The sequence below is a fragment of the Eublepharis macularius genome, chromosome 1 (genome assembly GCF_028583425.1).
Source record: "Eublepharis macularius isolate TG4126 chromosome 1, MPM_Emac_v1.0, whole genome shotgun sequence".
NCBI lineage: Eukaryota > Metazoa > Chordata > Lepidosauria > Squamata > Eublepharidae > Eublepharis > Eublepharis macularius.
This window is the reverse complement of record NC_072790.1, coordinates 172606123-172632821: the sequence shown is the minus strand read 5'-3', so window position 1 is coordinate 172632821 and position 26699 is coordinate 172606123. Positions and strand designations below refer to the sequence as shown.

Genomic DNA, 26699 nt, shown 5'->3' with positions numbered 1-26699 from the left:
GCTTACTGAGAACTGTCATGGTTCAGGCCTCCAGCCTCCACAATGATTAATGGCTGCCACCTGCAAGGAGCCCTTCAGGTTCCACCTCAAATAAGCCAAAGAGACCCTCCTTTCTGTGCCAGGAGGTTTTATTCTTTCCTTTTGCCCAACCCCTGGGCACATCAAAGGTACAGGTCAGAGAGGCTTTTCCCAGAGGTTCTTGAAAGAAACCTTTCTGGCATTTTAGTCCTCAAAGTCTCTCCCCCCCCCCCCCACACACACCTGGAAGGGTAAGCTTCTAGCAAAAAGACTTCTGTCCTCAACTGCATGACTAAAGCCCAAGGCTAGGTGCGGCATAGAAAGCATCTGGCTTTCCTTTCTCCCTTCTACCTGTTTTCAGCTATGAGATATTTTTTAAACTGAGGGGTGACACAATCCCAACCTACAAATACAAAGCCTAGCCCTGTTTCCTTATGCCATTTCTGTGTCAAGGAACATCTCTCTCTGATTCACATTGATTCATCTACAGTGGAGAGGTCAGAGTTAGAATGTCACGGCTACTCCCATCTATTATATCCTTATTCTGTTCTTCTTCCAAGGATCCTAGGGCTGCATAATGATGCTTGTCCACCCATTTTATCTTCATGACAAACTTGTGAGATAGATTTATTTATTTCATTTATACCCCCACCTTTCTCTCCAGTGGAGACTAAAAACAGCTTTTCCTCTCCTCCATTTTATCCTCACGATAGCCCTATGAGGTAGGTTAGGCTGCAAGAGTGTGACAGGCCCAAGGTCACTCAGTGAGTTTCCACGGCAGAGTGGGAATTTGAACCTGTGTCTTTCAGATCCTAGTCTGACACTGTGCCAAGATCACTCTGCAAGTTTCAGTGCTAAGAGAGAATTTGAACCCAAGTCTCCACAGTCCTCTAACCACTACACACTGAGCCTCCTACAGATACTCCCAATATCTTCCCTTATAGGCAGCATTCCAAAGTCGTCCTATCAGATAAATCACACTGAAAGAGAGAGGGGAAAATATGAATCTGTTCAAGTCAGATTGACAGTAAGATGGTTCAGGTTGTTACAGAGTACCAAGTTCAAAAGTGTCTGCTTCAAGTCCCCCAAGAAAGACCATGGTGGTGAAGGAAGAAAGTGCCATCAAGTCATAGCTGGCATATGGCATCTCCTGCTGGGGTTTTCAAGACAAGAAACGAACAGAGATGGTTTACCATTGCCTGCCTCTGTATAACAACCCTGGTCTTCTTTAGAGGTCTCCCATCTAATTATTAGCCAAGGCTGATCCTACTTAGCTTTTGAGACCTGACAAAATTGGGCTTGTTTGGGCTATCCGGGCCAGGGCATGAAAGATCATACTGATAAGAAATTGAATTTTCTTTCTCCCCTGGTTCCATTTTGCAGACTCCAGGAACAACTCCCATATCATAGAGTTGGAAAGGACCTTACAGACCATCTAGTTCAACCGCCTGCCCAATACAGGTACAGACTAAAGCATCCATATCATCATATATACAGGACTATTCTGGACAAGCATCATTAAAAAGAATCCTCTATGAGCAGATACTGCACTTCCAATCTGTAAACCAGGAGCCATGGTCTAGAAACACCTTTAGAATGAGGTTTGCTTTTGTTACCAGCTCTGTTTAACATCCAGTGTTGTTATGGGGTTGGGTTGTACCAAAGCAACTGGGTTAAATAACTGAGGAGTGTGTCAGTAGGTGGATCAGGTTCCATCATAAGCTAAAGACATCAATCTCTTTTCTAAATTTCTGGCAAAAGTTGCACAATAGTGTCATTGCTAGAAGCAGTTGGTTCTTCCTGGAAATAAACATTGTATATTTATATTATTTTTCATAGTGTATTGGAGCATAGTTGGATTGTTCTTATGTATTTGCACAAGTGTGCTAAATATGGAGTCAGTATGATGAAGTGGTTAGAAGGATTGGACTCTGATGGGGAAGCCCAAGTTCACATCCCCATTAAAAACAAAGTTCATTTGGAATGAATTGACTGCAACAGAGTTAGAAGGGTGTAACTCACTTTAGGATTGTGCTGACTTTCAATCAGGTTGCCTCACAAGGTTGTTGTCAGAAGAGAGAAGACCTATGTATACCTTCTCAATCTTTGTAGAAGAATGATTTGACAAAAATGTAGGCTTTAGGGTGCTACTTCGAGTCGACCCGTTTACTTTTGCTACAACAAACTAAAGTGGCTAACACAATGCTCTGGAATTATCAAGATGCTTTAAGTTGCATTCTGTCACTCTTACTTCACATACTCTTGGGCTCTGACTCAAAACTAAACCTCCCTGCCTGCAGCCTGCTCAAAATGCTGGGAAGACTAGTCCTCTTTATTCCGTTTTGGAAAAGAGAAAGGTGATGCTTGCACTTAACTCCTCCCAACCAAAGCGGACGAGTAGCTCGCCTTTTCTCTGAAGGAAGAAACACCCTCGCTCCAGAGGTTAGTCGGTGCCGCCCTCACAGCCCCTTCTTTTCCCCCGCCTTCTCAAGCAGCCCAGCGCCGCCGAAAGTTTGCCCGCAGGCCGCACAAGCTGGGAGATGTGCAGCAGCAAAGGAGAAGGCTGTAGCAGCAGGACGCTGCCGGGAGCCGCTGTGGAGGCGAGAAGCCGGCGCGTTCCCACCACGCTCCTGCTGCTCTGCGCCTACCTGGTTTATCTGCTGCTGGGCAGCGCCGCGTTCTGGGCCATGGAGGGGCCGGTGGAGCGCGACACGGCGCTGCGGTTGCTGCAAGAGAAGCAACAGCTGTTGGAGAACCACACGTGCCTCGAGGGGGAAGCCCTCGAGCGCCTCGCCGAGGTACTAGGCCGGCCAGCCCAAGAGGAATAATTTCTTCGGCGGGGGCGGGGGGGGTATGGAATCTCGCAAAGGGCGGGGAGAGTTGGTGGGCTAGAGAATCCTGTCAGGTAGGGAGATGTTTGCAGCGCTGCATTATTGCCATGACTTCTCTTCCCCGCGCTCCTTTCCGAATGTTGTGCTAACTTGTAGTTTCGTTCTCACTCTTCTCTCGGTGTCATAAGGGTGAAAATGGATTTGCGGCTGAACCCTTAAAGAGTCCTTAACTTGAACGAATTAATCCCATGGGGAATTAGCTGGTCTGGAACTTTATTAGGCTGGCTGGGCTGAGACCTGGAAATCAGAGAGAACATCTTTGGGAGGCAAAGGAAGAACGGTAGCCTGTCCCACTTAGCACATAGTTCAAGCCTAAGGCTTGGAATAGGAGCACCACAGACATTTAGAGAGAGTCTGAAGAGACCCAATACAGTAAGGATTCTGCTACTGGGAATCTCCTGGCAGGAACAAGGAAGCAGTTTGGGAAGAGAATCAAATCTGGGATTGTCAGATAATTTCCAAAGTTTACTAATGACAGGTCAAGGCATGCTAGCCAGTTCCTTAATGGTCCATCTAGCACCTGCTGATTGCTTTGATTCTTACTCTAGTCTGTGAACGCTAATGCTGTAATGAATCGCTTAGTCTTTAAAGTGTCCCAAGATTCTTCTTACTTTTTAGACTTTGGTCTGATTCACTTAACACAGATCAGTCAAAACAAAAAGGAGTCTTGTGGCTCCTTAAGGACTTATTGAAGTATAAGCTTTTGCTTAGTGGACTGTTGCAGATTAAAAATGTCTCAACTCTACAGAAATCCTGTGTGTGCACTTTTGCCTAGAAGACTTTAAACACATTGTGGACCACAGTGATTGTAGTTAAAATGAAACAGCAGCCCCCCCGCCCCCGCCAAGACTGAAGATAGTCTCTGTTTCATCTTGTGGTAGTGATACCCAGCCTAACTTTTCAACTGTTAAATTTTGTTCTTATTTTGAATTTTTTTTCATGATACATTTTGTGAGCTGCTTTGACTCCCTTTCTTGTGGGGTGGAAAGTCAGAATATAAATATTTTAATTAAAAATATAAATACATTTCATACTAATGAATATTCTGATCATAAAACTGTGGATGTAAGCTCGGTAAGGTAACAGTGGGACTTATTTCTGTATGTTGTGTTTGTTTGGTGTCTTGATTGGGTTCAGTGGAGACTGGATTAACATTTCCAGTTCTGCTCCATCTCTCCCATTATTAGGGGACATAACATGGCCCATTAATTCTCAAAGCTCTTGATAGGGACAGTTGAGTATATTGATGCTGCATAATTTTCTTGCAGCATTGTGTAGTAATGGTAGAGGACCTGATTGGATCCTGGAAGACAGACACAATAAATTGTAGGACAATAAATTGCGGGAATTGGATTTTTGTCATAGAGATCAGTGGTTCACTGGCTTACATGACTGCAGAAGTCAAGAGCAGAACAGAGAGGAAAAAAAGAAATTCCAATTGGTAGACTTATTAGTCTGTTGCTTGCAAAAGAAGGCTCCTGTGGCATAGCACAATTGTGTAACACATGCAATGAAGTGACCACTATAGTGGAAATATATGTAATTTAAAAAATTAGTCTTGGTATTTGCAGTCATAATTCTCAAGTTTAGAGTTTCTGATGTATCAGTGCAAGTGGCGGAAAAGCTTAGGCTGCAGTTCTGTGCTCGCTAAGTAGGAGTAAGTGGGAGTTTTCTGAGTACATGTACTTATAGGGTTAGAATATTTACTGGGAAATAAGACTTTTCCTGGTTTCTTCCAGCTATTAGTAGGTTAAATGAACATGGATCTCTTTAAATGATCACTTCAGATTAAAAGAAGCTTTTGTGCTCAGTAGCCAAAGTAAAGTGGGATATAAAGGTGTTATGTTCCGTGTTTCACCTCAGTTCTCCTGAATTGAATGTTCTTCTTTGATTATCGATATGCTACCTAATGTGTTCCACTGGCTTTACAGAATAAACACAGAGATGACACTTGGAACATAAGTGGAGTTTTAAGCATGATGCAGTACATGACAATAACAAACACTGGCGTGAATCAATGAGGAAGGATAAGGGTTATAGCTAGTGAATCAATAAAACAGAGTTGACAGTCCTTTTCCAATGTGATTTTACTGCTGATTCATTAGATGTCAAAAGCTATAGCATTGGCTCACTGGTTAGGGTGATCTGGAGCTATCTAATATTCAAGTACTTTGCTAGAATTGTTGGCTTCTGCTGTATTCCTATGGCATTCTGTGGCTTAACGTTGAAGGTAATTTTGCTCAGTGATGGAGAGCAGATACTGATGTTTGGCTTGATGGCTTCTTTCAGTTCTGTGGTTCAGTTGTTTCCTCCACCTCAGGCAACCTCAGAAAGATTCTAGAAGTATCCTATGAGTTACTTATCTTCAGGTTGCTATTTAAAATGTCTCTTTGCTGTACTTATATAAACAAGTGGCAATTGTATATCCCAACAATATCCTTTGCGACATGTTCCCCCAAGTTCCAATTCTAAAACTGCAGCAAAATATCAACTCTGCCTATATTTATTTGTGGAGAAAGGAAAATGGTCTGGCTGGAAAGGGATAGGGGTACTGTTGTTTGCTCATTTTTGTAAACTGGTACATAGCAACAAAACTTTCCACTTGCATACTCACAGAATTACATATGGTCATAATGGAGGTACTGCCTTGGTAGAAAATAATAAATGGAGTTAATACCTGTGTATGTATTGCATTAGAAAAAAGATTGTGTGGAAAGATTCTTAAGAGCAGCCTGATCAGTGATTAGCTTGTCAGACCTGTTCTGTTGTTTGTTACACTATGGAATATGCATATGGGACATTTAAAAGAGGAGAGTTGTATTTATCTGCAGATAGACTTAAATGTACAGATGAGGAAATGTAAACAGTTGAGGCAGGAAACAGTTGATCCTGAATATCTATTTTGAACAGTCAAGATGTCACATGTACAAGCAAAAGTCAAAAAAGAAAAAGAAAAAAGGAAGAAGCATTATATGAGTCAAATCAAAACCATCTAGCCAAATGCAGTCAGCTGCTCCCAAGGATCCTCCATAGAAGTTTCCCCCAGTTCTTTTACCTGAGGGCCTGAAACTAGAAATGCCAGATACAGTAGGTGGATATTCCTGTAGTAAGCCAGGGGGTTGGACTAGATGACCTTCAAGACTCTTCCAGCTCTAGCACACTACCACTCTATGAAGTAGAGTTTTTATACATGCAAAATATCAGTTCTGCTACTGAATCAATTCCCGTTGAAAGTTTAAAGATAAAGCTTTCCATTAAAGCTTGGGCATCTCACAGTTCCCTGTATAAATGCTCTTGTATACAATATTCGACCAATGATGCCTCTAAGCCTGTACTGTTTCGCCTGACTGGGGTGTTTTCCACTTGAGGACTGGTACCCTGCCCCACCCCCCATGCCACCAGTGCTTTTCTGTTTTTTAAAAAATCAGCAATTTATTATCATAATTTTATAACAATCTGTGTATCAGGTTCTTTGAGTTCCCAGTTTCATTTTGAAAATGTAAGTCTAGTTCCTTTCATTGCAAAATGTGCATTTCCCCTTGTATTTCCACAATGATAGAGGTTAGAGACTTATTTAAAGCCTCTTGGTGACTGGTGGATGAAATGGCCACTGCAGGGACCGTGAAAATAGGTGCTGTGTGGGTGGAAGTGGGAAAATCTGAATTGTTCCACCCAAACAGCAGCCATCCAGGCTTTGCTGTAAACTTTCCCAAAACTTCACAGCAAAAAGTTTGGGAAAGATTGGGAAAAAGCTGTGGGAACCCTAGGAGATGCAAGAATGTACCACAATGCTGTGGGCAAGTAGTTGGAAAAAATAAGCTTCCAAACAGTATCAAGCCTGGCTTAAATCACCTGTGTAGAAATCTCAGGTGATTTAATTGGATCTCAGGCATAGGTCTTCTCAAATTCTTCTGTTCGAGATCTTTTACTTGGTGGCATCAGGAACTGAACCCTTATACATTCAGAACATGATAATAAATCTCTGGAGCTTGGGACCAAGAAGAGCAAGTAAAAGAACTCCAAATTTCATTCCATGGGATAAAGATTTTAAAGGGACAGTGCTTTGGTTTCAGAATAGCACTTACAGGATATCTACCCTCTGCTGCTTGACATCTGTTCTACACATAAAAATAAAACCACATGACATCAGTTCATGTCCCCCCACCCAAATACCTTGGTTAGCTGTACCCCTCCATGTCATGACACATTTTTATGCAGTCCTTTGTGTTTGTAGGCTGCTTAGCCCCACTGTATTGACTTCTTTCCTGAGTCCATAACATAACAACCTGGCTTCTTCATCTTCTTCTTGTGCCATGTTTCAGTGAATGTACTTACATGTAATTACATGTAAGCATGTAATTACAGCATAATTAGGTTTATCCAGAAGAATATTGGCTTCTTGTTAATGATAGCTCTTCTTTTTTCCACAAGAGCTCTGATTTTCTTAAATAATGTGTCTAGGTGGCACCCTTCAGAGGGGCTTGCATATTATCTTTGATTTCATCCCAGGTTCAAATTCCCACTCTGCCATGGAAGCTTGCTGGGGGACCTTGGGCCAGACACACACATATACACACACTGCCTAACCTACTTCATAGCGTTATTAGGAGAAAATAGAGGGGGGAAATGCCAACTGCTCTGCATCCCCATTGGAGAGAAAGGCAGGATATAAATAAGAAAAAAAATCAGTTGCATGTGTGAAAGAAGTTGGCAAGTAGGTTGCCGTACCGCTGTGGCAGAAAATGTACTTTCAATACATCTTTCTGCCCTTGAATTCTCAAAAATCAAAAGCCATTGCAACTTGGGAGATGGCATTAGCTTTAACCACTGCTACCACCAAACCATGTGTCTGAGGGAGGGGAGAACTGAAGAATGTGTGGGAGAATCACCTAGATTGGTCACTCAAGTATCTTTCCATGGCACTGCAAGAATCAAAATCCAAAAGTTAAACTAATAAATGTTGTCATAAGAATGTGCACGCATGAGAGAGAGAAAGAGAATGGTGATATGTGCTTTCATGTGTTTAATGATATCAGAACATTGCAGTCAATATGCTATCAAAGGACAGTATAGAAGAGTTTACTATGCATAGGTAGTTATGAGGAAATGTATGCGTGTGCTTTTATTTGAGGTAGAAATATGTATCCAGCACCCCATGTTACATTTTCAGACATAAGTAGCTTATAGGAAGCTCCCTGTGATCTAATTAATGGGTGTCAGAGCTTAGTAGGGTGTGGGAATCGTCATCCCCTCTTCACTTCTTCAGCTTTTCTATGAGACCAGGATGCCTTCAAGTCTCATGGGCTTGATTAATTTCCATATTATCAGTGTGAGAGAGCAGTGTTCCTTCTGCACAGTACTTCTGATAAGAAGCAATTATTATTATGTTTCACCTATGTACCTGAAATGTTGTCTTAAGATTAATATTTGCCTCCATATATATACTGCTAGTTATCAGTACAAATAAGAAATTAAGAAATATTTCTACCTTAAGAGAGCAAAGTACAACTAACTTCAAAACAAGAACCAAAATCCACTTGATAATCCACTTGATAATCCACTCTAGAGTGGCAGAATCGTCTAAAAAGAAAAGTTGATTTCAGATTTGACTGATGCTGAAGTCTTTATGTGGTCAAGAATTATAACATACCTCTATTTGGGGCCCAAATTGGCCCTCTGAGAAGCGCGGAAGTGGTCCCAGGCCCTGCACAATGATGTCACTTCCTGGAAGAGATGTTGACACCCCCCCAGGAGTGCACCCGGGAGGCCTGTTCCCCCACCTCCCCCCCCCCACTGGCCAGGTGAGTGGTGGCAGGAGGTGGAGGGTGGGAGCAGGGGATCCTCCACCCGCACTGAGGGTCCTGAGTATGCTATTCCATAGTCATGGGATTGCCACTGAAAAGGCCCTGTGAACCCCACAGGTGAGCTTCTTTAGCTAATGTGACAGTCCCTGTAATCTTAATTCCTGGGCAGAAGCATAAGGGAAAACACATGCTTTAAAGGCCCTTGAATTGTGCTCAGGAGCAATGTAATATTGGGGTCACATGCTCCTGATAGCTGGCCCTAACCAGCAGTCTATCCACAGCATTCTGCACTAGCTGCAGATTCTGAATGCACTTCAAGGGTAGCCCCAAGTAGATGTAACGAAGACATTAATCACTGTGGCAAGATCTTATTGGGCCAGGAATGGATGCAGCTGGTGCACCCACTGAAGCTGGGCAAATCCAATCCAAGCCAGTACAGCCACCTGACATTCTAAGATGACTGCTGTGTCAAGCAGCACTCCTAAGATGCAAACCTGGATTTTCAAGGCAAGTGTCACCCTGTCCAAGATAGATCTTACGTTGCTGGTCAGCCTTTCTGCTAACCCAGAGAACCTCTGTCTTGTTAAGATTAAGCTTCAGATTCTTCACTCTCAACCAGCTCATTACTGGCCCCAAGCACCAGTTCAGATTATCAGCAGCATCCTTGGAATTAGACGGAAAAAAAAGTAGAACTGGCTTTCATTTGCATATTGGTGATGTCGCAGCCCAAACCTCCTGATGACCTTTCTCAGTAGCTTCAAGTAAATATTAAATAGCATGGGGGATAAAAATGAGCCCTGTGGGACTCGATAGCCAATGGGCAGGGGGCAGAGCAGGAATTGCCCAGCACCACCTTGTGAGACCAATCAGCCAGATAGGACTCAAACCACATAACATGGTGCCCCTTAGTCCCAGTGCTCAGATAATAGCAATAGGATACATGGTCAATTATATTGAAGACCACTGAGACATGCAGCAGGACTAGCAGGGCTATATTCCCCCTGTCTAGTTTTTGGTGGAGGTCATCAATTAAGGCAACCAGGCAGTCTCAATCCAAATCCTGGCCTGAAGCCAGATTGAATGGAGACTGACTGGAAGTTTTCCAATATAGTAGGGCTCAGGGAGGGCTTTTTCAAAACAGGTCTGATCACTGACTCCTTGAGCACAGGCATCACACAACTCCTGCTCTCAAAGGAGCCATTATAGCTGTTCAGCAGTGAGAACTCTGACAAGCAAAGTCTCACCCAGCATACTTTAATATATGTATCTGGGGAGAAGTCAAGTTTCTCTCAGTGCATAGTCAAAGGACTACAGAATGCCAGGCAGCAGTAGCAAAAAGCCTGTGTGCCACATATATATTGTCTCTCCTCTCTAATTTCTACAGCTGTGTAATAATAATTTTGAGTGGCTGATGCTACTGTCTGACATAGGCCGATTCCAGATGGCCAGAAATTGCAGTTTTTCTGCGGAAATAATCGCTTACCGGCCACACGTTCACTTTCATCTCCATCCGCTTTGTCTCGCAGCGTGCCGTGCCATCCCGCTTCCGGATGTTCGCATGGCCAACTGAGGTACCCGGGATTGGTTGTTTCCTCCCATCCTTCCATCACAGTTGACGTCGGGGGCCTTCATTGGTTCGCATTTCAGTTTTTTTTAAAAAAATTTTTTACGTGTTTTGCGCAAATGCGCAAATGCGCAAATGTGCAGGTATGCGAATACGCAGCGTCAACTTTTGTGCATTTGTGCATTTGTGCATTTGTGCGCTTTTGCGCAGTTCGATGTGCGCAAATGTGCAACTGCACAAATGGCGCCCGGTTTTAAAAAAAATTTAAGGGAATATTGTTGCCGGCTGGCCGGCAAAGAAAGGAGGGAAAGGGGAGGGCCTCTCCACGGCGACGAAGCGTCTAGAAGTGTGCAAACCCGCAATACGGCGTTCACACCGTCCGCTTCTGGAGCGCAACACAGCGCCATGAACCGGAGGTAAGCAGGGACGGGACATTACAGGTTTTTACGAGTGAGGTTGCTGGAAAAGCGAAAGCACTCGCTTTATTTGTGCCCATCTGGAATCGGCCATTGTGAGCTTTGACTTAAGAAAGCTTTTGCTCTGGAAAATCTTATTGGACGTTAAGATATTACTGGTGTAGAATTTTGTTGTGTTGCTATTCTTCGCTGCATATAGCAAATATATTATTTGCACCTCAGTTGCACACTGCTTGCTTATTCATTGGTATTTGGATTTGTAGCCCATCTAACAGAAAGGTCACTTTAGATTTACAATGCAGGTCACTGTCAGTGCAATCCTAAGTATATATACTCAAAAGTAAATCTTTTAAATTTAATAGGACTTGCATCCTCATAAGTGTGCTTAGGATTGCAGCTTTTGTTACCTATAAAGAACTCTGTACCAAAAACATACAGTTTTAAAGTGAGACACAGGGCTTGGGAAGACAAGAGGGAACAATGGCAAAGACGGAAGTCAGACTTTTTTTAAAAAATTGTGCTTTCGTTTTTTATTGTACTAAGGAAAAACTGAAAGAATATACTAAGAAGATTTGTAGAAAAGTAGATTTTGTAGCGAGGTTAAAAATGGAAATAGAAAGTGATCAGTAGGCAAATGGATAAAGATAAATGGGAGTTGAGAGTAGTTTAAACAGAGAAAGTTGAAAAAAGTAGATGAATGAAGACTATGGAATTAAAGAAACCTAGTCAGTTTGGGTCAGGCTCTTTTATTTTACAACTTGTGCTCTTTTCCTTAAAGGATTTCTCAGTTCTAACTGCATTTTTATAATCAGCCAACTGCTAGAGCTTTTATCATCTTGGGTTCATTTGAGGGGTTTGGAATTGATTGTTTTCAAAACTGTCTGGTGCAGCCTTGCTGATAAATTAAGGTGCAGCACAGAAATCAGGAAAAGGAGTTAAATTCCCCCAAGCATTTTGTTAACCAATTTTGCAAGGAACGAAAAACACCCCAGAAATTCATTTGTTTCCTGTTACAGAAAGATTTGCAGCCTAGATGAAGGCAAACAATTCTGCACATAGTTAATAGATGTGTTCACCATGTAAGACTGCTTAGCCCAGTGTGAGCCGCTGCATTAAAACCAGTATGACAAAATTCTTTTAAAAGGATTTAAGAAATTCAAAATAACATGTTTCTGAGATTCTCTGTTAAGCAGGTAAGCTCCCATTTTTCAGAAAGGGAAAATAATTTCTAGTTTATGGTAACTACAGAAATATGTCAAGATGGGTAGCTTTGTTAGGCTTAGGGTTGCCAGCTCCAAGTTGGGAAATTCCTGGAGATTTGGGAGGTGAAACCAGGAGAAAGTGGAGTTTGGGGAGGAAAAGGACCTTGGCATGGCATAATTCCATAGAGTCCACCTGTCAAAGTAGCCATTTTCTCCAGGTGAACTGATCCCTGTGGCCTGGAGACCAGTTGTAATTCCAGGAGACCTCCAGCCACTACCTGGAGGCTGGCAACCCTAGTTAGGCTGTCTGTAGCAGTAAAAAAGAGCAAGAGTCCGGTAGCACCTATAAGACTAACGAAATTTGTGGTGGAATATGAGCTTTTGTGAGTCACAGCTCACTTCTTCAGATACGGCTAGAATGTGAAAGATAGACTTACATTCTAGCTGTATCTGAAGAAGTGAGTTCTGACTCACAAAAGCTCATACTGTACCACAACTTTTGTTAATCGTATAGGTGCTACTGGATTCTTGCTCTTTTCTACTGCAACAGAAATATGGGCAGATTTGCTTTCGTATGATTGGCAATCTAATGTGCTGGTAGAATGGTAATGCTTGATCCATACATAATTGTAATAATGTGGTAGTTGTTTCTCTGTACATAACTGGATGCTATGTTGCGCTAGTAACAACTGTAAGAAAGAACCATGTGGAGCTACCAAGTGGTATGGATCTTCATCATGTTGTAGTTGCCTGATCCTCAAGAGAGGACTATGCTGGAACCATCAGTTTCAGCAAATATGCATGATTCCTTCCTATGGCTCTTTCCAAAGTTGCATGGTATCCAGCCATGTCATGCTGTTTCTGTAATGTATAAACCAGGACAACTGCTGATGTGGGTAATGTATAAACCAGGACAACTGGTATGCTAGCCTCTTATGAAACATTCATGGTTAGGCCTTGAGTTGAATTGTTTCTCCTCTGCTGCTATGAGGCTGCAAGTACTGAACTTGTCCTGAAGCAAGGTAGAGGATAATATGTTTCCTCCCGTTTGCAAGGGTGAGTTAAACAATGAGCAGACCCTGAACCTCTGTAAGGCCTTTACATCCCAAGTGGGCTCCTGTTTGAAGTGAAAAGAAGGGGGATCATGGCAGGTTGCAAGGTTGCTGTGCCCCCAGAGCTCTTAAAGGGATAGCCTGCAACAGCCACAACAGCTCTTAAAGGGATAGCCTGCAACAGCCACCCCAGGCATGTACCCTTTGCCCCAGATCCCTTAAGGGGATCACAAAAAAGTTGCGGTGAACTGCCCAGTCTGCAACGCTCAACCCAGAGGATCCGGCCCAATGCTTCAAAACTGCCTAAAGTTGTGACAAGCCCCACCTCTGGTGCACGGCACCCTAGGTAGGGAAATGGCGCCTTCTCCTCCACTGCCGCCTCGCAGAATGGTGGTGACCATGCAGGCTGCAGGAGGAGATCATAGCCCCGCCTGCACTCCTCCCCTTGCACTCCCAGCCACAGCTCTTTGCCTCTTCCCATTAGTCTCTCCCCCCCCCCCCGCAGCTGCAACTATGCCTGCTGGTGAGTCAGCAAGTCTTCTTTGCTGATGTGGCAGAGCAAGCTGATGCAGGGCGTGAGTTGATTCTGCTGAGTGAAAAGCATTCTGCATCTTGAAGGAAGTTAATATTGTTTATAAAAGGGTACGTGCAAACTGACGTGAAGGTATTTTCTTTTTACCTGTCTTCAATCTTCAGCCTCTGCTGTTCTATGTAGGGTGGAAATTTTTCCAGTGCTTTATTTTACTGTGGAAACATTTCCATTTCTAAAGATTCTTAAATTTAGTAACAATGAATAGATGCCATTTCCAATACAGTAAGTTGGGCCAAATGATCCACCAGCAGAAGGCGCTGGTGGCTATGAATATTTCCCACATTTTCTCATTCCTCCCCATGAGTCTTTTCTGGCCCTGGAAAAGCTTATTCCTGGATTCATGGGACCTGTCATAGGGCATGTAGGCTGAGAGGCTGCTGGGGGAAAGGGATGTCTTTGGCCTGGGCAGCTCTGTTTTTCAATTCATGGTTTTCTTTTTTAAAAACTGACATCATTGCATCTGTTTTATTAGTTAATAGCTTGTTACCACTTTTGAGGTCTCCCTCTTTCATTTTTGTATGTTGAGAGTTATGGGTAAGTGGGTGGGTGACTTGTTTGTGTAGACCAGTCAGGTATGCCTGTCATCTTCTCTTGCTTCCTCTGACTTTGCTTCAGGTTGTGTCTACCTCACATGGCATCATTGGCCATTTGTATGAATTGGGCAAATGTATTGTAGCTTTTAAATGTATATTATGAAGTCACATCAGCATCAAAGCAAGGGAATGTGAGAAAAATCACCTTCAATGTCTCTGATTGCAGATGGTAAATGTTCAGGGAGGCTCAGGCATTGTCCACCATAGAGGATAGCGTCTGAACATATGACGATAGGAGGTGCCTTAGATGAGATTGAATTCTACATAGATAATTATTTACACAAAGTTTATTTCTGAAATTTAGGCTCAAAGGAGAGGATAGAGCTGCAAGATGGAGAAGTGGGTAACAGGCTAGAGTGTATTATAATAATCCTTTGTGCCTTTGATCTATTAATTTTGGTGTACAGCAGAGGAAAAGAATTTAGTTCTAAACTTCAACTTTTGACCGTGTTGCTAAAGAGAAGTTTTCAGGTTTTCAGAATAAAAACTTGATTGTAATGATTGCTTTTTTAAATGTTTGGCCAAAGAGGATTGAGAGTTTAAGTTCTTTATCCTTTTACTAGGAATGTGGTATTCGTCTGGTTTCAGCTGAATAGTTGTTATCCCCTCAAATACATAAACCACCTGATCTGTAATGCATAAGTAGGTTCCATAGCCCTTGAGATACATCCACAGTTGTGCAGTTTTAGTGTCTATAAATCAAATCAAGTGGTACATAGGAGATATGGGTAACATTCTATCAATGTTTTTAAAAAGTGAAAATTAGCTTTTGGGAGGTATTTAGTTTAAGGAGAGGAATGGCAGGGGAGAGGGGTTGCTTAACTCTTTCCCTTCCTGCTGTTTGTTTGGTCCTTTTTTCACCTTATGGAGGTATCCATATTTCCCCCAAATGAGTGACTGGAGAGACTCTTTCTCATTTTCTATTCATTTTTATATGGTGCCTGTCCACATTAAAAAGTGATCTGAGAGCAGGTTTTAGTCATTTATAGCCCACTTTTCACACTGAGACTCAAAACAGATTACAAAGTATTTAAAAAGCATAGAATATCCAATAAACATTGCAATAGGACATGCCTATTATAGCCTATTGCAATGTTTATTGTAATGCTTCTGTCCCAAACCCTTTGCTTTCTCTAGCTGGTGCTGTCCTTGTCCTTCCCCTCCTTAGAGGTAAAATCTTCCTCCTAAAGCATATGAAGCTGTCTCCTGGGCTGGGAAGCCTTCCGCAGCATGTTTGAGTTCGTAACTTAATTTTTATCGTCCCATCCTAAAGGAACCTATCGGTTGTGATGTTACCCAGCTAAGTTAAGTAGAAGGAAAAGCAGGGGTTTATGTTTTTCTTAGAAATGAAACTGGCACATGAGGCTTATTGAAGTTTAAAAGATAACAGAAGGTTGATTCACAGGTAGATTGGATAGGTAGAAGTGTAGGCAGGTACTTGAAAACCTCAATAAGTAGGTGGTTTTTGCACAAATTACTTCACTTGCATGAGGCATGAAACACTTGGTATGATTGAGCTTCTTATGGATGCTGACTTAGGTATGAGAGGTTGGTGTTATCAGACTTGATCTCTTTAAGGTGCAGATCTGCTTTTCAGATAAGAAGCTCAAATTTTTGCACACACAGCACTCCTTCCTTTTTATGGCAAACGTCAGGATACTCCAGTGAGTTAAACCCCTCTCCAGATACTGGGTAGGAGTTATACTTATATCAAAGCTATAACCTTGTTCCTTTGGTCGAAGGGGAGACACCTTTCTACATACTTCCTCAGCCAACTACAAGTTCCCAGATCTCTTGAGTCTCAGTAAAATTTAGGACTGGCTGTCCGACTCTAGTACTTAGACTAAAAGTGCTTCACACAAACTTTGTTTTCACAGTAAGGGTACACCTTTCCCTTTCTTCTTCAGACAGAGGACTTTCAGTCTGGCCCTCTCCAGTCAGAAGCCAGGCTCCAACTCTCCACTTTTCAGGGGGGTTTTTTTCCTGTCAATCCCCCTCTTCTGTTAGCACTGGCCCTCAGCTCATCAGTCTATTGCCATCTGCCATTCTCTCTCTAGCTAGCCACAGAAGGGGCAGGAACATGGCAATCATCTTCCCTTCCTGCTGCAGTTTCAAGCCTTTACTGGCCTCTTGCTGGATGCAGCACATGGCATTTTTATGCCGATTCTGTCACAGCATCATTGTATGCGTTTACTGTACTGTCTTCTACCGTTAAATTTCTACATTACAATATGTCATGCCTTAGACATTTTGCTTGGTTTGGTTTTATAATTCTGTAATCCTAGTACTATTGCATCGTTTACTGGATATCTTCTGCTGTCTGATTGAATTGTTCTTTATATTTTCTAATCCACTTTGAGTCTCAGCAAAAAAAAATGAGTTATAAGTGAAGTAAATTAATAAACCAGATTATAGAATAGAATTAGAAAACAGTACAAATAGAAACTTGTCTAACGAGTGACATACCATATACAATGCAGAAAGTGGATTCCTGAGGCAGTGCAGTAAGAGCATGATGATATATACAATAATCGTTGCATTAATTATAATCCCATTCCCTTCTAAAAATGCATTCCTCAACTGTTGCATTGTATTAGAATTCTAATTCCTTTCTAAAATGCCCTGTACGTTTCTTTTTTGCACATTCTGTGGGATTCCAGAGAAGTGGGAGCCTTCCTTGATCTCCTTAGGCAGGCCATTCTACAATAGAGAATGCATGTGCATGGGCAATTGCTGATCTTACCCATGTGCACTGTGGCACCTTCAGAAAGCTTTGCTCAGACGAGAGAAGCTGTTGCAGATCACAGCAAGAGAGGTGATCTTGCAAGTTTGTGGGACCAAGCCCACTAAGGGTTTGTGAGTAATAAACAAACAACACCCTGAACTGAACCTAATAACTGATAGGTAACCAGTGGTGTGACTGCAGAATGGATATGATATGTATACTCTGCATAGCTCAAGGTGATATCCAAGCTGTAGCGTTCTGTACCAACTGGTGTTTTTGAATTGACTTTAAGGGCAGGCCCATGTAAGATACATTACAGTAGTCTAGTTTTGAGGTTACCACAGTATGGATCCATGTGGACAGATTAGCTGGTCAAATTGAGGAGCCAACTTCTGGGCTGAATGAAGCTGGCAGAATGCAATTTTTTGCAGCTGAATTAACATGCTTCTCCAGTAATTCTGTGTCCAGTATAAGCCCTAGGTTAAGTCAGAAAGTGTCAGATGGACTGCATCAAATGTGGGGGATTCAGGGACCCTTCCCAGCTATCATGATCTCTGTCCTGTAAAAATTATTTATTTATTTATTATTTATATCCCACCCTCCCTGCAAGTGGGCTCAGGGCAGGTCACAACATCATAAAATCATAAAAACCACAATACAATAAATAGTTAAAATTATTAAAAAATAATAAAATCCACAGATCTCATTAAAAAGTGGAGCTTAACAAAGGAAAACAGGCAAGGGATCAGCAGGACAGTTCGGCAGCTCCTCAACCACTTTCATAGGCCTGGCAGAATGTCTCCATTTTACAGGCTTGGTGGAACTGTAAAAAGTCATGCAGGGCCCAGGTCTCAACTGGGAGAGCATTTCACCAGGCCAGAGCCAGAGCCAGAGCCAAAAAGGCTCTGGCCCTGGTTGAGGCCAAGTGAGCATCCTTGGGGCCAGGGACCACCAGCAGATGTTCCCCTCCAGGGAACATATAGGGAAAGACGGTCCTGAAGATATGTAGGTCCCAGTCCATTAAGAGCCTTAAAGGTTAACACCAACACCTTGAACTTGACGCAGAATTCAACTGGGAGCCAGTGCAGCTGGCGTAGTACAGGTCGGATATATATCCTAAATGGGGCTCCCGTGAGGACATGCACCACCATATTCTGGACCAGTTGCAGTTTCTGGGTCAGTTTCAAGGGTAGCCCTGCTTAGAGTGAGTTACAATAGTCCAATCTAGAAGTGACTGTTGTGTGGATCACTGTAGCTAGGTCATGGGCAGAGAGGTAGCAGGCATCAAAGGCACCCATTTAAGGCTGGGAGCCGGATTCCCAAGCTCAACAACCCCTGACCCAGATACAGGACCTCCTTCTTCACAGGGTTCAACTTCAGCCGACTCTGCTTCATCCACACAGTCACAGCGTCCAAAGCCCTTTGTAAGGTTCTGCCAAGTAACTCTCAAAGACTTCACTGCATGAGTCCAGGAACAGTATGAGTTAAAATATTTTATTGATAAGCTTCTCTAAGTGGGTTGAAGTCCATACCTCCCTAATGTATTGCTCTCTCTCTCTCCTCTTCCTCCTTGTCACTCTTTTCACATTGTCACCCCCTCCCTTTGCAACAATAATAGGGAGGAGCCATCTGGCAACTGGTAACTTTACAGGTATACACATTTTCCTATGATGAATAATATTTCTGAAAGAAAATAATCATGTGTGAAGTGGCTTCTATAAGAACCAACTTCAGTGCTTAATTTGAGGTAAGGCTTTGGCCTCTATTTTGAAAACTAAGACCTGACTCTGGAACAGTATCTTCCATGTCATACATTGGTTGGTATTTTTTTCTTCACTGCATATGCATGTTGATTGATAAAGAATCAAGTAAAATGTGTCCTGATGGTTACTAGAGAGAATCTTAAAAGGGAGTGTTTGGAATTCCACTTACCTGGGGTTGATATTAAGATGTGATGTTTGTTGGCTGGTTGGCCACTGTAGGAAATGGAACACTGGACTAAATAGTTGCCAAGGTCATATGTCACCTAGGTAGAACTATTTAGCCAAATAATGTGCAGAAAATAGCTTAAGGAAAAAGAATTATGCTGCTGCTTTTCATTTTAAAAAGTGACTAATCTGGCCTTCTGTTTGCTTTAAGTCAGTTTTGTCCCAGTCAGTAAGAATCTTGCTCATAGTGACTGACAAGTTCATAGAAGAGTTGTGGGTGCCCTATAATGAACCTGTCTGTTCCAGACACTTTCACTTTCTTTCCATGATCTTAAAGCATACATGAATAAAGGATGAATGTTTGCATGGGCTTTTTCTTTCAAAATTACTTATCCCTGTGCCTACCTGTCTGCTGCTTCTAGAGGCACATTTTATGATCATGATTTGCACTGCCATGGAATGTTCATAAATTGAACTTTATTTTTCAGTTATTTTAAAGTTATTTTCTCATACCTGTCAAACATCATACCTTAGGTTATTTACACTTCACATGGTTGCAAAGTTAAAAGGCTCATTGAGCCAGCTAGAAAGAAAATGTAGGCTAAGTCACTGTCCTGTGTGCAGGAAGTCTCACCCTTCTTCTTTGTTGTTTCTTTACAGCATATCATCCAGACCTACAAGAGTGGCCTTATGCTTAAAGGAAATGCAAGTCTGGGGAGATGGGACTTTGTTGGCTCCTTCTTCTTCTGTGTTTCTGCAGTAACAACCATTGGTAGGAATTCTTTTGTGCCACATCTGAAAAATTATGTAAAGAAATCCTAGAAGTATAGTTATTCTACCTCCTTTCAGTGTCTCCAGTGTCCGGGGAAACACCTGTTTTCCTCCCTTCACTGGTTTGTGTTACATTCCTTAAGATACCAAGCTAACCTGCTTGATAGCCAAAGTATGGTATTATTTCTGTGCAGTTAGGTATTTCAGAATCCTGGGGCATATTCTTTCCATGGGGAATGATCCTTTCTGCAGCAAGGTTGGCAGGGATTCTGGAGAAATCTAAAGTATTCTGAACAAATGTTGCTTCTTCTTTCCTACTGCAGGATAGGAATATTCTCCATTCTACTGTGTCTTCCCAGACCAAAGGTAAGTCATAAGTCTTTTGTCGTATTAGCCTTAACCACTGGTATTTCTTGTGTTTTTCAGACCACCCCAAGTCCTGGGGAAGCTAAGATTCATTGCCCTGGCCCCAAAAGGCTGCTAGCAGAAAACCTGTTTCACTGAGCTTCCTCAGGGATTCCTCAAACTGCAATCAACTCCCATTCATAACGTATTATCAAAGACATCACCATTAAACTGGACGAGTGGGTGACGAATCTTAGTTTCTTCAGGACTCAGGGTGATCTGAAAAATACAAGCAATACCAATGGTTAATGCTAAAACAACAAAAGACTTGTAACTTACCTTGGGTCTGGGAAGACACAATAGAACAGAGAATATTCCTATCCTGCAGCAGGAAAGAAGAAGCAACAGTTATTCAGCATACTTTAGATTTTTCTAACCAGCAGTGATTGTGGAAGGCATGTTATCAAACGTGTTGACATTTTTTATCTTGGCCATCATAATTTATGCAATTTATTCATTATCTATTTCTTGTATGCAGTATTATATATGTAATCACTAGGTTGATTGTATGTGTAGCACTTTAGCACATTTGCACTTTTCTCTTGCACTGATTGAAATAATTTATATTGATATTTTTACTTGACATTGAGATTTATTGAATTCCATGGGGGCGGGGTGTGTGTTACCCTTCCTTTTGGAGGGCATTTTCCCAAACCAGTGATCAAGCATCTTCAATGCAGCAGTGGGATATTAATATTTCTTTTTTGTGTCTGTTCTTTCCTCAGTCTTCAGATATGGGACTGTACAATGTTTGGTAGCAATGCTGGTGCTATGGATTGTGTTAAAAGAAAGGGATGTGTCACATTATCTGATTGTGTTCATGTGCAACATGTACTCTGGACAAGCAGCTACTGTAAGGACAGAATATGGGGTAACAGCATGGTTTCCAATTGGCAAAGGTGTCAGATAAGGATGCATATTATCTCCCTATGTACAGAACATATCATAAGGAAAGTTGGATTAGATTTAGAAGAACGTGGAGTGAAAATTGATGGGACAAGCATTAACAATTTGAGATATGCAGATGACACCACATTACTGGCAGAAAATAGAGAAGACTTGAAATGACTACTGATAAAGATTAAGGGAGAAAGTGCCAAAGCAAGAATACAGCTGAACATCAGGACGACAAAAGTAATGAAAACTGAGGACTTGCACAATTTTAAAGTTGACAATGAAGAAACCAAAATTGTTAAAGATTTTCTATTCCTTGGCTCAATCATCAACCAAAATAGAGACTGCAACTAAGAAATCAGAAGGAGACTGAGACGTGGAAGGGCAGTCATGAAAGAACAAGAGAAGATCCTTAAGGAAAAGGATGTGTCACTGGGAACCAAGATAATATTTACTATGGTATTCCCCACTACTATTTATGGATGTGAAGTTAGATACTGAGGAAAGCTGACAGTGAAGAAAACTGATTAATTTGGAATGTGGTGCTGGAGGAGAATATTACCAATTCGATGGATGGCCAAAAAGACAAATAAGTGGGTTCTAGATCAAACCATTCCTGAATTCTCCCTAGAGGCTAAAATGATGAAACCCAGGCTATCATATTTTGGTCGTAGCATGAGAAGACGACTTATTGGAAAAGTCAATAATGCTAGGAAAAGCAGAAAGCAGTAGAAAAACCCAAAACAAGATGGCTTGACTCAATAAAGGAAGCCAGGCCTCCAGTTGCAAATTCTGAGTAGGGCTGTTAATGATAAGACATTTGAGGGTTGTTAATTCATAGGGTCAGCATAAGTCGGAAGCAACTTGATGGCACATAACACACACAACATTGCTGGGATTTCTCCATCTTTAAGCAAAGTGTGGCAAACCAAGCAAGCCCCTAGGATTTATCAAACTCTCGCAATCTCGTGACACCTCCTGTTGATATTCCACTGGATATTGCCCATGGTATAGAATTTTGTCTCTCGGAAAACTTGACAGAATTAATTCCATATGGAACTTCACCATAAATAACAGGCCCACTTGTGGAATGTTTGATACTGGATTTTTGGTGGAAGGTATGGGTAGAAAGCTGTGTATGTCTCTTGAAAAGCAGCATAGAAAGTCTCTAAAATCAACAAATAGTTTGAATGGCCTATGATAAAGGTTCTTGCCCAATTGCCTATAAGCCGCAACACCATCCAAAGACACTATAATACGCGTAGTCCTGGCTGATTGCTTTATAGTCTTTTTGTTCCCATGAGCAGAAAAATGTTTCCTAGCAGAAAGTGAAAAGTTGATGTGTTTACAATGTTTATATCCCACGTTGGGTTGCTAAGTATGACTTGGAAAATTCCTGAAAATTTGGAGGTGGAGCCTGAGGAGGGAGGGTTTAAGGAGGGGATAATCTCAGCAGGGTATTATGCCACAGTCATCCTCCAAAGCAGCCATTTTCTCCCGGGGAACTGATCAATGTAGTCTGGAGATAAATTGTAATTTTGGGAGTTCTCCAAGCCCCTCCCCATGGGACGTTGGTAACCCTAATCTCACCTCTTTTAAAATTTGCACACTCTAGGGTTTAGTTAAGTATTCAGTAATGAGGAAGCTGCTTTCTCGCTGATAGCACAAACCACAATTACATTACCAGAGAAAGAATCTCTCTCTCTTTATAATGAAAATTAATAATAGATGGATACAACTTAGTTATAAATTGTTCCCTCTGACATTCTTTCCTTGTTCTTTCTGAACTAGTACATTAAAAGCCTTAATGTAGGCTGCACATTGTCTAAGGGTAGTAATCCATTTCCATCTTTACATCATGGTATTTCATTATCTGAATTTTTAAAAATCTCTAAGAGTACCCACATACCCCACATACCCACTTCTGCTGTTGCTCAATTCCCTAATGCAAGTGCTCGGTCAGACTACAGAGAGTTTTCTATGGGCTTTAAGAGAAATGCTTTCTCGTGATTATTTTTCATGTGCTGTTGAGCTTCACTCTCATATTTTGAATCTGGACATTTGGGGTTCTGCTTTGCCTGGCCTTGCTCTAGTTGCATGTATAGTGGTCATTGGGAGGTCTGATTTTGGTTTTTGAAGCAGAAGGGCACACAAGTGGACAGAGCTAAATCTTCTCTGTGCCCCTTGCTTGTTTCCTTAGAGCCTCTTCATCTCCTCATATGCATGCTTTTCTTGCAGCCATATCATTCTACCATACGAACAACATTTGATACAAATGTTCCCTTTAAAGCTGATTCCTGTTTCCTGTAATTTGCACATAAATGACATAAATTTATTTATTTATTTGATTTATATCCCACCCTCCCCACAGATGGGCTCAGGGAGGCTAACAACGTAAAAAAAATACATTAAAAGTTACAAAAACATAAAATCAATAATAATTTTTTAAAAGTCATTAAAATAGTCCAGGAGCAAGCTATTTAAACAAATATTGGGAGTCAGTATACAGGCATAGCAGATGGCTGAGGGCAGCTGCAGAAGAAGTGGTGGTCTTACATGGAAGAAGGAGGACACCTGCTGGCACTCAGCCAAAGGCCCGACAGAACATCTCCATTTTACAGGCCCTGCGAAACTGTAACAGGTCCCGCAAGGCCCGGATCTCCAGCGGGAGAGCGTTCCACCAGGCCGGGGCCAGGGCAGAAAAAGCCCTTGCCCTGGATAAGGCCAGATGGATGTCCTTCGGGCCAGGAACCACCAGGAGTTGGTTGTCTGCAGAGCGCAACACCCTGCAGAGGACATAATGGAAGAGGCGGTCCTACAGGTATGCAGGTCCTAGTACATGAAGGGCTTTAAACACCAAGGTTAACACCTTGAACTGGATCCGGAACTCCACTGGGAGCCAGTGCAGCTGGCACAGCATAGGATGAATGTGCGCTCGGATTGGCGTTCCGGTAAGGGCGCGTGCCGCTGCATTCTGGACCAGCTGTAACTTCCAGGTCAGGCCCAAGGGCAGCCCAGTGTAGAGTGAGTTGCAGTAGTCTAGCCTGGAGGTGACAGTTGCATGGATTACTGTAGCCAGGTCCTGGGGCAAAAGATAGGGCGCCAGTTGCCTGGCCTGTCGAAGATGAAAAAAGGCAGACCTGGCAACGGTTGTGACCTGGGCCTCCATTGAAAGTATGGCATCCAAGGTCACACCCAGGCTCCTCACCATTGGTGAAGGTTTCAATTGTACCCCGTCGAGGGCTGGGAGCCAGGTCCCCAGCTCGATTGCCCTACAAACCAGACACAGAACCTCCATCTTCAGGGGATTAAATTTCAGGCGACTCTGATGTAACCATACTGTCACAGCCTCAAGACCCTTGGCCAAGGAATCCAGAGCAAGATCAGACTGGCCGTCCAATAGCAGATAGAGCTGAGTGTCATAGAATCATAGAGTTGGAAGGGGCCATACAGACCATCTAGTCCAACCCCCTGCCCAGTGCAGGATCAGCCTAAAGCATCTCTGACAAGTATTCATCCAGCCTCTTCTTGAAAACTGCCAGTGAAGGGGAGCTCACCACCTCCCTAGGCAGCTGATTCCACTTTTGAACTACTCTGACCGTGAAACAGTTTTTCCTAATATCCAGCCTGTACCTTTGTGCATGTAGTTTTAGCCCATTGCTTCGCGTCCTACCCTCTGCTGCCAACTGGAACAGCTCTTTGTCCTCCTCCAAATGACAGCCTTTCAAATATTTAAAGAGAGCAATCATGTCCCCCCTCAACCTCCTCTTCTCCAAACTAAACATTCCCAAGGCCTCAGCCTTTCCTCATAGGGCTCAGTCTCCATACCCCTGATCATTCTTGTCGCTCTCCTCTGCACCCTCTCGATTTTGTCCACATCCTTTTTGAAGTGAGGCCTCCAGAACTGCACACAATACTCCAGGTGTGGCCTGACCAAGGCAGTATAGAGAGGGGCTATGACCTCCTGCGATTTCGATGCTATGGCCCCTTTGATACAACCCAGGATTGAATTAGCCTTTTTGCCACCGCATCACACTGACTGCTCATATTCAGTTTACAGTCCACTCTTACCCCAAGATCCCTTTCACATATACTAGTGCCCAGAAGTGTATCCCCCATCCAGTATTTGTGCTTCCCATTTTTGTGGCCCAGATGTAATACTGTGCACTTGTCTTTGTTGAATTGCATCCTATTCACAGCTGCCCACTTCTCCAGAGTATTCAGGTCTTGTTGAATTTTAATTCTATCTTCTTGGGTGTTTGCTACCGCTCCCAATTTGGTATCATCAGCAAATTTAATGAGCAGCTCTTCCACTCCTTCATCCAGATCAATGATAAAAATATTGAAAAGTACTGGGCCCAAAACCGAGCCCTGCGGCACCCCACTGGACACCTCCCTCCAATCTGATGAAACGCCGTTGGCCACCACTCTTTGAGTGCGGTCCTCCAACCAGTTCCCTATCCACCGAACTGTCCTATAGTCTACTCCACAGTCTCCAGTTTGCCCATCAGAATGTCATGGGGGACCTTATCAAAAGCTTTACTAAAATCCAGATAAATCACGTCAATAGAGTTCCCCCGATCCAGTAAGCTGGTCACTCGATCAAAGAAGGAAACCAGGTTGGTTTGGCAAGATCTGTTAGGAACAAAACCATGCTGACTTCCCCGGATCACCGAGTGGTCCTTCAGATGCTTACCGATTGATGCCTTTAAAATCTGTTCTAATATCTTCCCAGCAACAGAAGTCAGACTGACCGGCCTGTAGTTTCCCGGGTCATCCTTCCTCCTTTTCTTAAAGATTGGGATAACATTCGCTCTTCTCCAATCTTGTGGCACATCCCCAGTCCTCCAGGAGGCCTTGAAGATGATGGACAGGGGTTCTGCAAGTTCTCTGGAAAGTTCTTTCAGCACTCTTGGGTGCACCCCATCCGGCCCAGGGGATTTGTATTCATCCAATGCAGCCAGATGCCTCTCCACAACCTCTCTGTCAATGTCAATTAGCCACTCAGGTGTCCTGCCACATTTTCTACTATCTCTAGATGTGCCTGAGTTCTTCAGGGAGAAAACAGAGGCAAAAAAGTCATTAAGCCTGTCTGCTTTTTCTCTGTCCTGCATCAGAGTTTCTCCATCTACTCCCAACAGCGGTCCAATTGCCTCTTTTACCTTGCGTTTGCTTCTCACATATCTGTAGAAGTTTTTCTTATTGTATCGAGCCCTCCTGGCCAGACCCAGCTCGTACTGAGCTTTGGCCTCTCTGATGGCTGATCTGCAGTACCTAGTAACCCTCCTATACTCCTCTTTAGAGGTCTGTCCTTCTCTCCATTTCCTGAACATTTCCTTTTTCTCCCTTAGCTTATTCTGGAGTTCTCTGTGCATCCACATCGGCTTCTTGGAGCCCTTACCATGTTTCCGTCTTGCTGGGATAGTGAGGGCTTGAGCTTGCAAAAGCTCGTGTTTGAGAATGGCCCACCCTTCACTCGCTCCTTTCCCTTCCAGCACACTCCCCCACGGAATGACTCTCATCAAGCCTCTGAGTTCATCGAAGTTGGCCCTACGAAAATCTAACCTACGAGTCTGGCTATGAACTTCCTTGGCTCCCCACAGCACCTGGAATTCAAGAAGGACATGGTCACTTCCCCCTAAGGTCCCCACCACCTTAATCTCATCTACCAATTCTTCCCTGTTGGTTAATATCAAGTCTAGTATGGCCAAACCCCTTGTAGCTTCCTCCACCTTTTGAAAAAGAAAGTTATCGGCCAGGCAGGTCAGGAAATTGCGTGATTCATGACGCTTTGCTGAGCCTGTCTCCCAGCACACATCGGGGAAGTTGAAGTCACCCATAATT

The 26699-nt window shown here is 42.8% G+C and overlaps 1 protein-coding gene across 1 annotated transcript in view; it reads left to right on the top strand.

Annotated features, from left to right (window-relative positions):
- Positions 1-26699, top strand: part of KCNK17 (potassium two pore domain channel subfamily K member 17) — a 61737-nt gene that overhangs the window by 17127 nt on the left and 17911 nt on the right. Inside the window, exons 2-3 of the mRNA XM_054972302.1 lie at positions 2514-2816; positions 19446-19557. Of these exons, the coding sequence (XP_054828277.1) occupies positions 2514-2816; positions 19446-19557 (415 nt within the window). The remainder of the gene's footprint in view (positions 1-2513; positions 2817-19445; positions 19558-26699) is intronic.